Source organism: Coregonus lavaretus (genome assembly GCF_964263955.1).
Source record: "Coregonus lavaretus genome assembly, chromosome: 8".
NCBI lineage: Eukaryota > Metazoa > Chordata > Actinopteri > Salmoniformes > Salmonidae > Coregonus > Coregonus lavaretus.
Genome location: NC_139995.1, coordinates 26,066,378 through 26,082,002, shown reverse-complemented (window position 1 = coordinate 26,082,002; position 15,625 = coordinate 26,066,378). Strand labels below are relative to the sequence as shown.

The window sequence follows — 15,625 nt, the reverse complement described above, 5'->3', positions numbered from 1 at the left end:
ATGGTAAAGTTATTAATTACACTTTGGATGGTGTATCAATATACCCAGTCACTACGAAGATACAGGTGTCCTTCCTAACTCAGTTGCCAGTGAGGAAGGAAAACGCTCAGGGATTTCACCATGAGGCCAATGGTGACTTTAAAACAGTTTAATGCCTGTGATAGGAGAAAACTGAGGATGGATAAACAACATTGTAGTTACTCCACAATAGTAACCTAATTGACAGAGTGAAAATAAAGTCTGTACAGAATAAAAATATTCCAAAACATGCATCCTGTTTGCAACAAGGCACTAAAGTAATACTGCAAACAATGTGGCAAAGCAATTAACTTTTTGGCCTAAATACAAAGTGTTATGTTTGGGGCAAATCCAATACAATAGATTACTGAGTATCACTCACCATATTATCAAGCATAGTGGTGGCTGCCTCATGTTATGGGTATGCTTTTAATTGTTAAGGACTAGGGAGTTTTTCAGAAGACACGGAATGGAGCTAAGCACAGGCAAAATCCTAGAGGAAAACATGGTTCAGTCTGCTTTCCACCAGACACTGAGAGATGAATTCACCTTTCAGCAGGACAATAACCTAAAACACAAGGCCACATCTACATTTGAGTTGCTTACCAAGAAAACAGTGAATGTTCCTGAGTGGCCGAGTTACAATTTTGACTTAAATTTACTTGAAGATATATGGCAAGACTTGAAAATGCTTGTCTAGCAATGATCAACAACCAATTTGACAGAGCTTGAAGAATTTTGAAAAGAATAATGGGCAAATGTTACACAATCCAGGTGTGGAAATCTGTAATCACTGCTAAAGGTGCTTCTACAAAGTATTTATTCAGGGTGTGAATACTTATGTAAATTAGATATTTATATATTTCATTTAAAATACATTCATTATGGGGTATTGTGTGTAGATGGGTGAGAAAAAATCTATTTAATCAATTTTGAATTCAGGCTGTAACACAACAAAATGTGGAATATTCAAGGGGTATGAATACTTTTTTAAGGCACTGTAGATATACTGAACAAAAATATAAATGCAACATGCAACAGTTTCAAAGACTTTACTGAGTTACAGTTCATATAAGGAAATCAGTCAATTTTATCAAATTAATTAGGCATTAATCTATGGATTTCACGACTGGGAATACAGATATGCATCTGTTGGTCACAGATACCTTTTTTAAAAGGTAGGGGTGTGGATCAGAAAACCAGCCTGTAGCTGGTGTGACCACCATTTTCCTCATGCAGCGCAACACAGCTCCTTTGCAGAGTTGATCTGGTTGTTGATTGTGGCCTGTGGAATGTTGTCCCACTCTTCTTCAATGGCTGTGCGAAGTTGCTGGATATTGGCAGGAACTGGAACAGGCTGTTGTACACGTCGATCCAGAGCATCCCAAACATGCTCAATGCGTGACATGTCTGGTGAGTGTGCAGGCCATGGAAGAACTGGGACATTTTCAGCTTCCAGGAATTGTGTACAGATCCTTGCTACATGGGGCTGCGCATTATCTCTCTGAAACATGAGGTGATGGCGGCAGATGAATGGCACGACAATGGGCCTCTGTGCATTCAAATTGGCATCAATAAAATGCAGTTGTGTTTGTTGTCAGTAGCTTATGCCTTCCCTTACCATAACCCCACCGCCACCATGGGGCACTCTGTTCAGCAAACCACTCGCCCACACGACGCCACACACCTGGTCTGCGGTTGTGAGGCCGGTTGGAACATTTCTGCAATCTTATATTTCAGCTCATGAAACATGGGAGCAACACTATATGTTGCGTTTATATTTTTGTTCAGTGTAGATAGAAAGGAGAGGCAGCAACAGTAGGCTATACATTATCTGACAGTTACATTCGTCACAATGAAAGTCAACTAGGTTACGTGGGAAAATCAGTAATTGTGCAAAAGATAAGCGGGGCATTACTTCAAAGAGAAACGATGATCGCTACACATTTGCTCTGTCAAAAATAGAATTTCTCTATTCAGAAATGACAGCCCTATACTGTGATTGGCTGGAGATGCCTTCTTAGCGCTGAATGGCCACTCTCAGACTCGCCCTCTTTGCCTCCAGTAAGGCAATGAGAGGTGTGTTTAGCAATTCTTCTTTCTTTGAAATATTAACAAGTAGGATTTTAAAATAGTTTCACAGTGTAAATATTAAGATGAAATGATGTAATTTCTGTTTAGATACAATACTGTGAATTACTGTGATAATTTAGACGCAATTATGGTAATGTAATGAATGTGGCCTCCCTATCGAATATTGGTACGGGCCGAATCCTCTGAACTCGCCATACATGTAACCAGTAGGCTACGTTCTCAAGATATCAAATAGCTTCCAAGTTTCTTATCAGTTCTGATACATTGTGTCGGCTGCCTGTAGTGGTCTTATAAGGGTGTGTTTTTATTAGATTGTCCTTTTTTCTCTACATATTTTCCATTGAAAAATGCTGCGTGTGAGATCTGCATTCTGTCAGTCTTGGAGGGGGTACGTAATTTTACATGAATATACACGAGACCAACTCACCTTAGCTTTGACTTTTCGTAACCAAGCTAATGCAATTTGCATTATTTTGGAAGCTGATAGTGTATTTATGATTGTTGCTCTACCTAACTTTTTTTTTGCCACACTGTAGTTAGAACTGTGCAAGTAGAACAACAACAATAATAAGCTGCTGCAATGCTAAATGTGTTAAGTCATGATTTTCCCTGCCAGCCACCTTTCCCTGCCAGCCACCAGACCCTTTCAATGTGAAGGGCAAGCTAAATAAGTTTAAATAAGTAATTTATGATTTAGTCTTATGATTACCATGATTCCAAGCCGCATGCGTAAAGTTAACAGTTCATAGAAATACTATTCACTTAACAATCAGCAAGTGAATGATTCACCCTGGGCACATAGAGATAGAAAGAGCACTCATCTTTTTATCTGTTCTATTATAGCGTATGTGACATTTACATAATTTAGCAGACGCTCTTATCCAGAGCGACTTACAAATTGGTGCATTCAATTTATGATAGCCAGTGGGACAACCACTTAAAAAAAATAAAAATAATTATGTACAGCATGGGCAGCGCTATTGAGGCTATATTACATTTACATTTTAGTCATTTAGCAGACGTTCTTATCCAGAGCGACTTACAGTTAGTGAGTGCATACATTTTTCATACTATATCCTTTTTTAAAGTAGTCAATTTTCATCTTCTTCATTGGCTGATTGCTCCACACCCATAGGAATCCCCACCCAGTTGACTACTTAAAAATGGTGGAAGCCCTCCATGCCAATGTTCATGCTAAAACGGTTATATCCATAATGAGTTCTCTATCTATCTTTATGACTGGGCATGACTTGGACTAAAAACCTGAAGTGGCACTGGCAACTGGTGTTATGCAAGAAATCAAATGGACTGAAGACACCCATATGGGCAAGCCAGCTGCATGAATGTTTATTTATGCAGTTACCATTGGTAAAACATTTATAGCGAAACCTTGAATCTCTTTAGAGGTCTATTGTCTTTTCTGTGGGGTGAGGAAGATCAATAAACACTATGAAGGCTGTGTTGTACACCAGGTCACCCATTGACAGAGAAGCATCTGTGTAAATGTGGGAAGGCAGTTGGCTAATCATATTTAATCGATTCCATGTGTCCGGGGAGTTGAGGGTCTTTTTTGAATATTTGAATACGAGCCCCTGTCTGCCCAGTTAGACAATCTGGCCTTCACTGACTATTTAAACTAGAGTAGATAATCATTTTTGAGGCAGAGCATGCACAATCACCAGAAGTTTAGCAGTGTTATAACTTTTCCACAAAGAAATTAGACACAGACAGCTGACACACAGAGAATAGTGAAATATCAAATAAGCATGAATTGCTTATTGCAATTGCTTGCTGATGTTAGGTGTGTCTTGCTTTTTAGAGTTTTTACTTATGCAAAATGGTCTCATCTTTTATGCATGACTCGCTTTATCTAAGTCTTTATGCTATAAAAACTAGTCATAAAAGAATAACTAATGTGAGATAAGTTACTTATTCCAGCTGACAGAAGACTGCAGCTTGCCCAAATCTAGCAGTGAAGAGGCAGGACAGAACCAATCTGAGATGCACCTGTATACGCATCAAAAGACAGAGTTGAATATCGCACCATGACCACAATCTACATGGCCAGTAAAGTCTTATTCAGATCAACAGCATTTGGACTGAATGGCATTCATTCTCTTCCATAACCACGTTGTTAAGTTTCATATTATTCAAAACAAAGCTGTAAAAGAGCAGGCTTAAATACCTGCAGAAAATGTTATGGAGGGTGAAGTGAATGAATGGCTGGTAGGCAACCTCAGGTGTAAGGCTGTAACGCATTGATGAACAAATGCTTCACTTTGCACCATGAGGATGAGACAGTCTCAGATTTTGGGATATAATGTATGTGGGGGATATCTGCTGCTGCATGTCTGTCTGTCTTCACTTAGTGTGCATTGGTCTATCCTAACATGTGTGTCTCTGTGTGCAGGTTCAGGACCTTCCCCTGTGCAGCTGTTGAGGTGAAGAATGAGCCCATCCTGGGATTCAATGAGGGCAGTGCAGAGAGGGCCAATCTGCAGAAGGTACATACACACACACACACAATCATACACAGCACACACTCTCAAGCAAACATAACCACCACATGCACCATTCCATATGCCCTTCTTGACCTACAACAAGGTAATCTCTATAAAAGATGAGACTCAATAATGTTGTGTGTGTGATAGGCCCTGGATGACCTGAATGGGAAGACTGAGGAGATTCCCTGTGTGGTTGGAGACGAACGTGTGTGGACCAAAGACATCAGATACCAGCTATCGGTGAGTGGAGTCAACAGCATGTCCCTAATCTGAGCAAACTATTGCTCCATGCTGCCTGCAAATATGGGAGCCTGGAGACTGAAGCTCTCACTTTTACCCTCACACTGCTGCTCAGATACACAGCATATGGCCTAATCCAAATGGAAACTTTCAAGGCCTGTCAAGTTCAACTGTAAATGACTGTAATAACATTGTGTTATCAGCCGGTTTCTAATAACATCCATCATAAACCAACATGCTACAGTTGAAGTCAGAAGTTTACATACACTTAGGTTGGAGTCATTAATACCAGTTTTTCAACCACTCCACACATTTCTTGTTAACAAACTATAGTTTTGGCAAGTCGGTTAGGACATCTACTTTGTGCATGACACAAGTAATTTTTCCAATAATTGTTTACAGACAGAATATTTCACTTATAATTCACTGTATCACAATTCCAGTGGGTCAGAAGTTTACATACACTAAGTTGACTGTGCCTTTAAACAGCTTGGAAAATTCCAGAAAATGATGTCATGGCTTTAGAAGCTTCTGATAGGCTAATTGACATCATTTGAGTCAATTAGAGGTGTACCTGTGGATGTATTTCAAGGCCTACCTTCAAACTCAGTGCCTCTTTGCTTGACATCATGGGGAAATCAAAATAAATCAGCCAAGACCTCAGAAAAAAATGTGTAGACCTCCACAAGTCTGGTTCATCTTTGGGAGCAATTTCCAAACGCCTGAAGGTACCACGATCATCTGTACAAATAATAGTACGCAAGTATAAACACCATGAGACCACGCAGCAGTCATACCGCTCAGGAAGGAGACGCGTTCTGTCTCCTAGAGATGAACATACTTTGGTGCGAAAAGTGCAAATCAATCCCAGAACAACAGCAAAGGACCTTGTGAAGATGCTGGAGGTAACAGGTACAAAAGTATCTATATCCACAGTAAAATGAGTCCTATATCGACATAACCTGAGAGGCCACTCAGCAAGGAAGAAGCCACTGCTCCAAAACCGCCATAAGAAAGCCAGACTACGGTTTCCGACTGCACATGGGGACAAAGATCGTACTTTTTGGAGAAATGTCCTCTGGTCTGATGAAACAGAAATATAACTGTTTGGCCATAATGACCATCATTATGTTTGGAGGAAAAAGGGGGGAGGGCTTGCAAAACGAAGAACACCATCCCAACTGTGAAGCACAGGGGTGGCAGCATCATGCTGTGGGGGTGCTTTGCTGCAGGAGGGACTGGTGCACTTCACAAAATAGATGGCATCATGAGGCAGGAAAATTATGTGGATATATTGAAGCAACATCTCAAGACATCAGTCAGGAAGTTAAAGCTTGGTCGCAAATGGGTCTTCGAAATGGACAATGACCCCAAGCATACTTCCAAAGTTGTGGCAAAATGGCTTAAGGGGACAACAAAGTCAAGGTATTAGAGTGGCCATCACAAAGCCCTGACCGCGTTTGCAACGCCAGGGTTGTGGGTTCGATTCCCACGGGGGGCCAGTATGAAAAAAATATATTAAAAAAATAATGAATGCACTCACTAACTGTAAGTTGCTCTGGATAAGAGCGTCTGCTAAATGACTAAAATGTAAATGTAATGCTAAATGAGTCAAATGTAAATTTTGACCGACCAATACCACACTGTCTTTAAATGTTATTTCTTGAAAGTAATATTTCCTATTAATTAATATAATTCTTTATTTTCTTTTTGAAAGCCCTTCAACCACTCACACAAACTGGCCAAGTTTTGCTATGCTGACAAGGTAAACTAAGAGTACAATTCTTTTGTTTTTAATGTATCAGACATTCACCAAGATTTACATAACCTGACTGGATGGTGTTGCCTCTGTATGATTGATACAGGACCTGCTCAACAAGGCTATCTTGGCCTCTGTGGCGGCGCGGAGGGAATGGGACCTGAAACCCATCCAGGACCGAGCCCAGGTCCTCTTTAAGGCTGCTGACATCATCAGTGGACCTAAGAGAGCTGAGATTCTGGCCAAGACCATGATAGGCCAGGTACAGTGAAGTACTATATTTAGTCTAGATGTTGTTTTAATAATCCTATGATTGTATGGCTGAATATCAAGTGGATCTCCTCTCAGTTCTCTATTTCATGTGATATTCATCCCATAAGCTCTCTATTTCATTTTTTTTAGTTATTATTTGACTGGGGGAACAATCTCATTTACAACAACGACCTGGGGAATAGTTACAGGGGAGAGGAGGGTGGATGAATGAGCCAATTGATCGAGCCAATTTTTCCTGCTTTGTTTTCTAGGGCAAAACAGTGGTGCAGGCAGAGATTGATGCAGCTGCAGAGCTAATAGACTTCTTCCGGTTCAATGCGAAGCACGCTGTTGAACTGGAGAGCCACCAGCCCCTGGACAGTGATGGTAGCACCAACACCATGCTCTACCGTGGGCTGGAGGTGAGCACTCCCTGGTCCTAGCATCATCTAAACTTGGTAATAGTCACAGATAAAAGCCTGTATACTTGGGTATATGTTAGGAATTGTTTTTGTCAACACTTTTATTTCCCCTTTAACTATAGGGTTTTGTAGCTGCTGTTGCCCCGTTTAACTTCACTGCAATTGGTGGAAACCTGGCAGGTACTCCTGCTCTCATGGTAAGTGTTCCCCTACTAACAACAATATCCAAATGTCCTTATAGTTCTAATTTATTTCACATTTAGATCCTGATGTGTGTTGTTGGTTATAGTCTGAACTGGACTTTCTTTGTTTTCCCCGTCTGTGATTGTCAGGGTAATGTAGTTCTGTGGAAGCCTAGTGACACAGCCATGTCAGCTAGCTACGCCGTCTACAATGTCCTCCGGGAGTCAGGGTTGCCCCCCAACATCATCCAGTTTGTGCCAGCCGATGGACCAGTGTTTGGAGACACCGTCACCTCATCTGAACACCTTGCTGGCATCAATTTCACTGGCAGTGTCCCGTATGTGTTTATCTCTATATGTTTAAGCATACCTAAAACTGATTGCCACTTTTGGTACATAATACCAAATCTGTACCACATTGTTTTTAATAACTTCAATGGAAGTTAACAACCCTGGAGTCTCTTAACAACCCATTTCTGTTTCAGGACCTTCAAGCGCCTGTGGAAACAGGTGGCCCAGAACCTGGATATCTACAAGAACTTTCCTCGGGTGGCAGGAGGTGGGTTGGACCAACAGCCTGTACACCATAGAGATAAAAATATATATTGTACACCACCACACTGTCAAGTTATTAAACGTATTGAATATTAAACAAGAGAATATTGACCATACTCATCGTATATCTATACTCCACTCCATATTTATTTAGACAGTGAAGCTCAAATTTGTACATTTGGCTCTATACTCCAGCATTTTGGATTTGAGATCAAATGTTTCATTAGGCGACAGCACAGAATGTAACCTTTTTTATTTGAGGGTATTTTTATACATATCGGTTTTACCGTTTCTAAATGATATCTGTTTTACCGTTTCTACACTTTATGTATCTTGTCCCCCCATTTGAATAAGTTATTTTATTCCATAAGTATTTGGACAAATTCACTTATAGTGTATTAAAGTAGTCAAAAGTTTGGTCCCATATTCCTAGCACGCAATGACTACATCAAGCTTGTGACTCTAGAAACTTGTTGGATGCATTTGCAGTTTGTTTTGGTTGTGTTTCAGATTATGTTTTGCCAATAGGAACTAAATGGTGAAAAATGTATTGTGTCATTTTGGAGTCACTTTTATTGTAAATAAGAATATAATATGTTTCTGAACACTTCTACATTAATGTGGATTCTACCATGGATAATCATGAATGAATCGTGATTGAGAAAGTTACAGAGGAACTAAGATCATACCCCCCCAAAAATGCTAACCTCCCCTGTTATTGGTAATGATGAGAGGGGGGTGATCTTTGTTCCTCTGTAATTTTCTCACTCATCATTATTCACTATTCATTCATGATTATCCATAATTTTTTATTATAAAAGTTACTCCAAAATGACACACTACATTATTCACCATTCAGTTGTATTGGGCAAAACATAATTCGAAAAACAACCAAAACAAACTGCAAATGCATCCAACAAGTTTATGGAGTCACAAGCTTGATGTAGTCATTGTGTGCTAAAAAATATGGACCAAATACTAAACTTTTGAGTACTTTAATACATTATAAGTATTTATGAAACAAATTACGTATTCAAATGGGGGGACTAGAAACATAAAGCGCTTTCATTTTTAAATGGTAGGACAGATACTGTATGTTTGAAAATACCTTCAAATAAAAGGTGACATTCAGTACTGTTGCCTCATTCAAAACATTTGATCTGAAATCCAAAATGCTGGAGAATAGAGCCACATTTACTCATTTTAGCTTCACTGTCCAAATAAAGAGTGTATATCACTCTTTGAAAACTGCCTCACCGACGTCCTCCTCTGCCATACCTTTCAGAATGCGGTGGTAAGAACTTCCACTTTGTGCACAAGTCAGCAGATGTGCAGAGTGTCGTGACAGGTACCATCCGCTCAGCGTTTGAGTATGGAGGGCAGAAGTGCTCGGCCTGCTCCAGGATGTATGTACCTGACTCTCTGTGGCCCCAGATCAAACAGGGGCTCCTGGACATCCACAAGCAGCTCAAAGTGGGAGACGTGAGTGGACAACTGACCTTAGCTTCTAGGACTGATGGATTCATCAGTCACTTTGGCACTAGGGTTATTTTGGTGGGAATACTTACAGCCAGTTGACTTGTGCTCCAATAGGAGATATTTGAAAGCGTTGAAGTTTATACTGTAAGTGTTAATTTGATGTCAGGTTGTTGTAACTCTCTCCATGATTCCCCTGTCCAGCCCGTGGAGGACTGGAGTACATTCTTCTCTGCTGTGATTGATGACAAGGTACAGTACTGTGAGATTTGCCACACTGGATGCTTGATCAGAACCAGCTATATTACTTCTGATCAAGAGTTATTTTATTTTCAAGATTATTTTACATTTGATGACTATTTTTATATATTATTTATTTTTGTCTCAGTCCTTTGCTCGCATTAAGAAGTGGTTGGACCATGCCAAGTCTTCCCCTAAGTTAAACATAATTGCTGGGGGCCACTGTGATGACAAGAAGGGTTACTTTGTGGAGCCCACCATCATTGAGAGCACAGACCCACAGGAAGCCATCATGGCGGAGGTAAGACTCAATATTCTTGATAAGTAGTTATGTAGTTATTGTAGATCACCTCTTTACTCACCACTGTTAGCCTATGGAACTTCATACTGTGATTCCAGTTTAAAGATCTTAGAATATAGATCTGCGAACCATGTGTGTTCTCACTTTAAACCAACCTGCAAGAGTTATACCAGACATGCATACATGTCATAATCACATGGGACATAGTCAGTTGGGTCTGAATTGCTGAAACTGACTGACTTTATTCTAGCCTGTTAGATATGGTTGTTTTATGGAGAAAATAAGCAGGATTATTTTATCAGTTTTAACTGAGATGCCTGCGATCAGGCTCAGGGCCAAGTGCTTAGATTACCCATATAAACATGTATGGAATTGACACCATGTTTGTTTAACTAAAGCCATGCTTCACAGACTGAACCCCAAGGCATTTTTAACTCAAAAAGTTCTAGTAAGTTGAACTCAGTCAATGAAAAGTCATTATTAGTTCAAATGTTTGTGGTACTGACTCAAAACTAAATGAGTTATCACATCAACTCAATTTTTTAAGTGAATGATAACAAATGAACTTTTTTCCCAGCATGCTCTACTGCAGGTTGATAAAACAAATACAAATAATAATCTGTTTTTTTGCATGTACATTGAGTGATTGATTGATTTAATCTTATGCTACACAAAGATAAATAACTAAACTGATCCAATCATTTAGTTCGATTTTTTGCACCCGTTACTGAAATGGTTGTTCCGGTTTAAATGGTTTAGGTAGTCTCCTAAACTGTTCCTAACCCTGGCAGTCACTATGAATGCAGGATGCAGGTGAATAAACATTTCAACTGTTGGATATCCTAACTCTGGCTGGATTCCAATAGGAATGACACATAACTTTGGATGGCAACATAATGTGACTTGCAGTTAGGGTTTCAAAATTCTGGTAAATTTCCCAGGTTTTCCAGAAATCCGGGTTGGAAGATTCCTGGATATCCTTCAACCAGGATCTTTTTTAAATCTGGGAATTTGGGGAAAGTTACTGGAATTTTGCACCACACTTTCAGGCCTGATGTGGCCTGTAAACCATGAGTTTCAGGCCACTGAGTAAGGGTAAAGCTAGGCCTCAAAATAAAGCCTTATGAGATATGTAATGTATTGTCATAAGGAGTGAATTATGATGATAATATTCACCTAGGAACTCACTTGGTGTAGGCCACAGGACAGAAAATGAACGAATTCAATAACCATGTCTCTGTCATGGGTGGTAACTTTACAATTCACTCGAAAAAGCAAAGCACACTGGGAAATTATATAGGAGGCGTGTTCAAGCTGATACAGCTAAATTCTGGACCCCCTACAGGTTCACAGTGACTATCGGTTTGAGAAATGACTACAAAATCACTATAAGTAACTGTACTCATATATTAAGTGCAACAGGTTTCCTCAAAGGTTTTTAGTAATGACAGCACATTGGGGTTTACAGTGGACTCTGCTTCACAAATGGGGGGTCAGTCCTCCTTAATTGAGATCAGCTCAGTTAATATGGAACTTTATAACAACTCTGTTATAACTCTGTTCTGGATGAACTCCTGTAGGAAATCTTTGGGCCAGTTCTGTCTGTCTATGTTTACCCTGAGAACGACTACCTGGAAGTTCTGCACCTGATAGACAACACATCACCATATGCCCTGACAGGAGCTGTCTTTGCTCTCGATAAGTAAGTTAGATTCCTTCAGCTGGTTTGCTATGGAGTGTCAGTATTGATGTGAAAAGAAAGAAAGAACGTAATACAGTTTTACATACGTACAAATATTATGAATCCAAAGCCTACTTTGATCAGCTCATTGATAATAGATGTTGCTTTGCACTGAAAGAGTGACATTAGTCCAACAAAAAAAACTCCTAACCCGTTAGTAATGTTTTTGTTCTAGGAATGTTGTGGATGAGGCAGCCAAGGCCTTGCGGAATGCTGCAGGAAATTACTACGTGAACGATAAATCCACTGGCTCTATTGTCGCCCAGCAACCATTTGGTGGCGCCAGAGCTTCAGGTAAGATGGCCCACACACCAATCCACAGCTCATTGTTATGCATATGACTGCCAACAGTTCTATAAATCAGGACTTCTCATTACTCCTGGTTTGCTCTTTATGTCTGACATGGACACTTCTGTCAAATGGGTACATAATCTTTATTGATATGAATCAAACAATAATACCTAAAACATGAACTTTTGTCTACAAAGGTACTAATGACAAACCTGGTGGTCCTCACTACGTACTGCGATGGACGTCCCCACAGGTGGTCAAGGCCACCCATGTCCCGCTCCGAGAATGGAAGTACCCCTATATGGGTTAAAAAGACAGTATTGTACCCCTCCTCACCTACCTAGGCCTCCTTCATCCAATCCTAGTTATGTAGAGGAATCTGTAGGCTTTTTCTCCGCTCCCGCTCGCCAGACGGACAATGAAATGAAGAGAAAAATCCTCTCCTTACTCGTCAAACTTTTGTCCCTTTTTGCCCTTATAAGTATGCACTGAATCTATACACGAGTACGAATGTAATTATTATTTGTTCTAAATTGAAAAGGGGCGCAACATGAGATCAGCAGGAGCTGCAGCTGACCCAGTCAAGCTGTACAGAAGAATGGCACTATGAAAACGTCCCATGGATTCACAGACATAGTAAAACTGTGTGGTCTACCATTGATTCCACAGACATGTAATAATCAATCATCTGTTTGTAATCAAATGGCTGCTATGTGCTTCTGAGCCTCTGTTTGACGATCTCAGTACTGACTGGTCCTGAGGTGTAGGCTACTCACTGTTAAGTTGTCTCCACCTGTCCTATCCTGAGGAAAGTATTCAAAGAGTTGTTAAGCATCATAGACTTTTTGAGAGGAATATTTGTTTTTTTAAATACAAAACTGACTATGTATTATAAGAATTAACTGACCGTCTATCATCTTAACATCCTTTGACAAAAACAGTAAGCCTGAGTTTCGACCATGAATATTTCATGACAGCTAAAGTTCAAGTATCAAAATGCAATGTTTATAATTGTAAGCATTCGTGATGGCAAAAAGAGGGAAGAATGGTTATCTACCGTTTTTGGTGCTAAAAATGTCCTTACTAACAGTCCTTAACCTATACTCAGTTCCTAGCTGTGTTATGATTTATTTGCTGTATTGTCACACTGGTACTCAGCCTCCTGACTGTCTCTGATAGGAAAGGTGATGTACTTGACTTGTTACACTTGAGCTATGGCTGGTCTTAAAAGATGTGGCTATGATCAAATTTATTTATAAAGCTGTTTTTACATCAGCAGTGCTTATACAGAAATCCAGCCTAAAACCCCAAAGAGCAAGCAATGCAGATGTAAAGCACAGTAGCTAGGAACAACTCCCTAGAAAGGCAGGAGCCTAGGAAGAAACAGGCTCTGAGGGGTGGTCAGTCCTCTTCTTGCTGAGAGAGAGAGAGAGAGAGAGAGAAAAAAACACACACACACAAAACACCTACCTACCAGGTGTACTGGGACAGCTAGGAGTCGTCAGGTCCTCTGGGAGGTGGAAGAAAAATACATTTAGACTGAGCATGACAGCCTGGTCTCATAGACTACACGTAACATTGTAAATGTAAATCTGCCATTCAAATTATTATGTTTGGTATGGTTACTTCAGTCAGAAATGAAAGTTGGTTGGCCGGGCATATAACGCAAATGTCTAGCAACCCAAAGGTTGCGAGTTTGAATCTCATGGACAACTTTAGCATTTTAGCTAATCTGCAACTTTTCAACTACTTTTTAGCTACTTTGCAACTACTTAGCATGTTAGCTAACCTTAACCCTTTTAGCTAAACCTTTAACCTAACTTCTAAAGTTAACACTAGCTAATGTTAGCCACCTAGCTAGAATTTGTAACATATCATCATATTATTATATGTTTTGAAAATTCATAACATATTGTACGTTTTGCAAATTCGTAACATATAAGATGAATTGTAAATCTTAACATATCATACAAAATGGGTGATGGACATCCACAAATTAATACATACCATACAAAACATAACATATACTAAATGGAGTGTTCGGATTTATGTAAAGAATATTACAAAATGCTCTGAGACCAGATTGAGCATGAGGGTGCTGTTACCTTTTTACTTAAACCCCACTTTGCCATCTAATCATGTTTACCTCAGCAACTGCACACTTACTGTTATTTTCCAATTGTGGAATATTCTACTGAGCATTTGCAAAAAATTATGAAGAGCTAATTGCTTCAACTGCATGTAATTGCTCAGTTAAATCTCAATTTCATGCCGTCTTTATTGTTTTGAAAACAATTTGAGGGGAATATACTGTATTTTCATAAAATGTATTTTGTATTTTAATATTTTTCTGTTAAATGCTAATAGAAATGATTAGTCTTCGAATGTGCCTGTATTGGTAATAATAGAGTGACCTTTATTCAATTTATAAAATGCTAATTAAATTATTTCAGAAATTATATTAACCTTTTGTGTTTAATGTCATATTTTTGTTTCTGAATGTGGCTTGCTTGTATCCATACCCTGTCGTTATTGAGACTGACTCATTTTTAAGTTGATGGTGTTTCTCCAGTTTCTAACCCATTCTAAACATTGTATGTTTGAGCTACAGACTTCATGTACCATTGGAATCCTCTATTTCTTCTGCAGCCATCGATACCAACCATTCATCTGTGTGATTAACGGGGGCTGAGCTAGGGCGGTGTTTGTGACACTAGGGCGCATCCCGAAGGTGGCCGGGTCTTTTTACAAAAATGTCTGTAGAGTCCAAATGGTTTGAGCTACAAACTCCTATAAGCTATACAAGTTATCTATGAAAGGTTGGGACTCTAACAAACACACACTTGTAACATGTTTTGCTCTAAAACGAGTCATTAGAAGGTAAGGGGTTCTTCTACATAGAAGATCATAGGAAATCCCAGGACATGGTGTCTATAATACTGTAATAAGGTCACATAGTTGCTGTCACAAACTCCAAACTCCATACAGTTGTCACTGGCTAGTTGAATATTCATTTCCCAGTGAGCAAACAATTTCTGTACTTACAGCATTCACATTAATTCATTTTTACCAGGTTTTGCTTTGGTGGACATAATTTTTTTGACATTTGTCAAAACTCATGAATGCAACTAATTTATGTCAAATTGTTTTGTGTTCTACTTGTAGCACTGGTTGTCCTGAAAAGAAAATGGACAACCACTTCATTGTGAGGCTAAATACAGTGGGGAGAACAAGTATTTGATACACTGCTGATTTTGCAGGTTTTCCTACTTACAAAGCATGTAGAGGTCTGTCATTTTTATCATAGGTACACTTCAACTGTGAGAGACGGAATCTAAAACAAAAATCCAGATAATCACATGGTAGGATTTTTAAGTAATTAATTTGCATTTTGTTGCATGACATAAGTATTTGATCACCTACCAACCAGTAAGAATTCCGGCTCTCACAGACCTGTTCGTTTTTCCAAACACACCAAGACAGTCGTGAAGAGGGCACAACAAAGCCTATTCCCCCTCAGGAGACTGAAAAGATTTGGCATGGGTCCTCA

General features: G+C 39.5%; 1 protein-coding gene across 1 annotated transcript; it reads left to right on the top strand.

Annotated features, from left to right (window-relative positions):
* The first annotated feature begins 2,305 nt into the window (after window positions 1-2,305).
* On the top strand, window positions 2,306-12,963 carry LOC311134301 (delta-1-pyrroline-5-carboxylate dehydrogenase, mitochondrial). The gene is made up of 15 exons (XM_084167936.1): window positions 2,306-2,500; window positions 4,523-4,616; window positions 4,764-4,856; window positions 6,574-6,621; window positions 6,722-6,877; window positions 7,140-7,289; window positions 7,412-7,486; window positions 7,622-7,809; window positions 7,957-8,030; window positions 9,312-9,508; window positions 9,707-9,754; window positions 9,891-10,043; window positions 11,624-11,745; window positions 11,960-12,078; window positions 12,273-12,963. Exons 1-15 carry the CDS (start codon window positions 2,460-2,462, stop codon window positions 12,383-12,385), a joined length of 1,671 nt encoding a protein of 556 aa, XP_084024062.1. The 5' UTR covers window positions 2,306-2,459; the 3' UTR covers window positions 12,386-12,963.
* The last annotated feature ends 2,662 nt before the right edge of the window (window positions 12,964-15,625 follow it).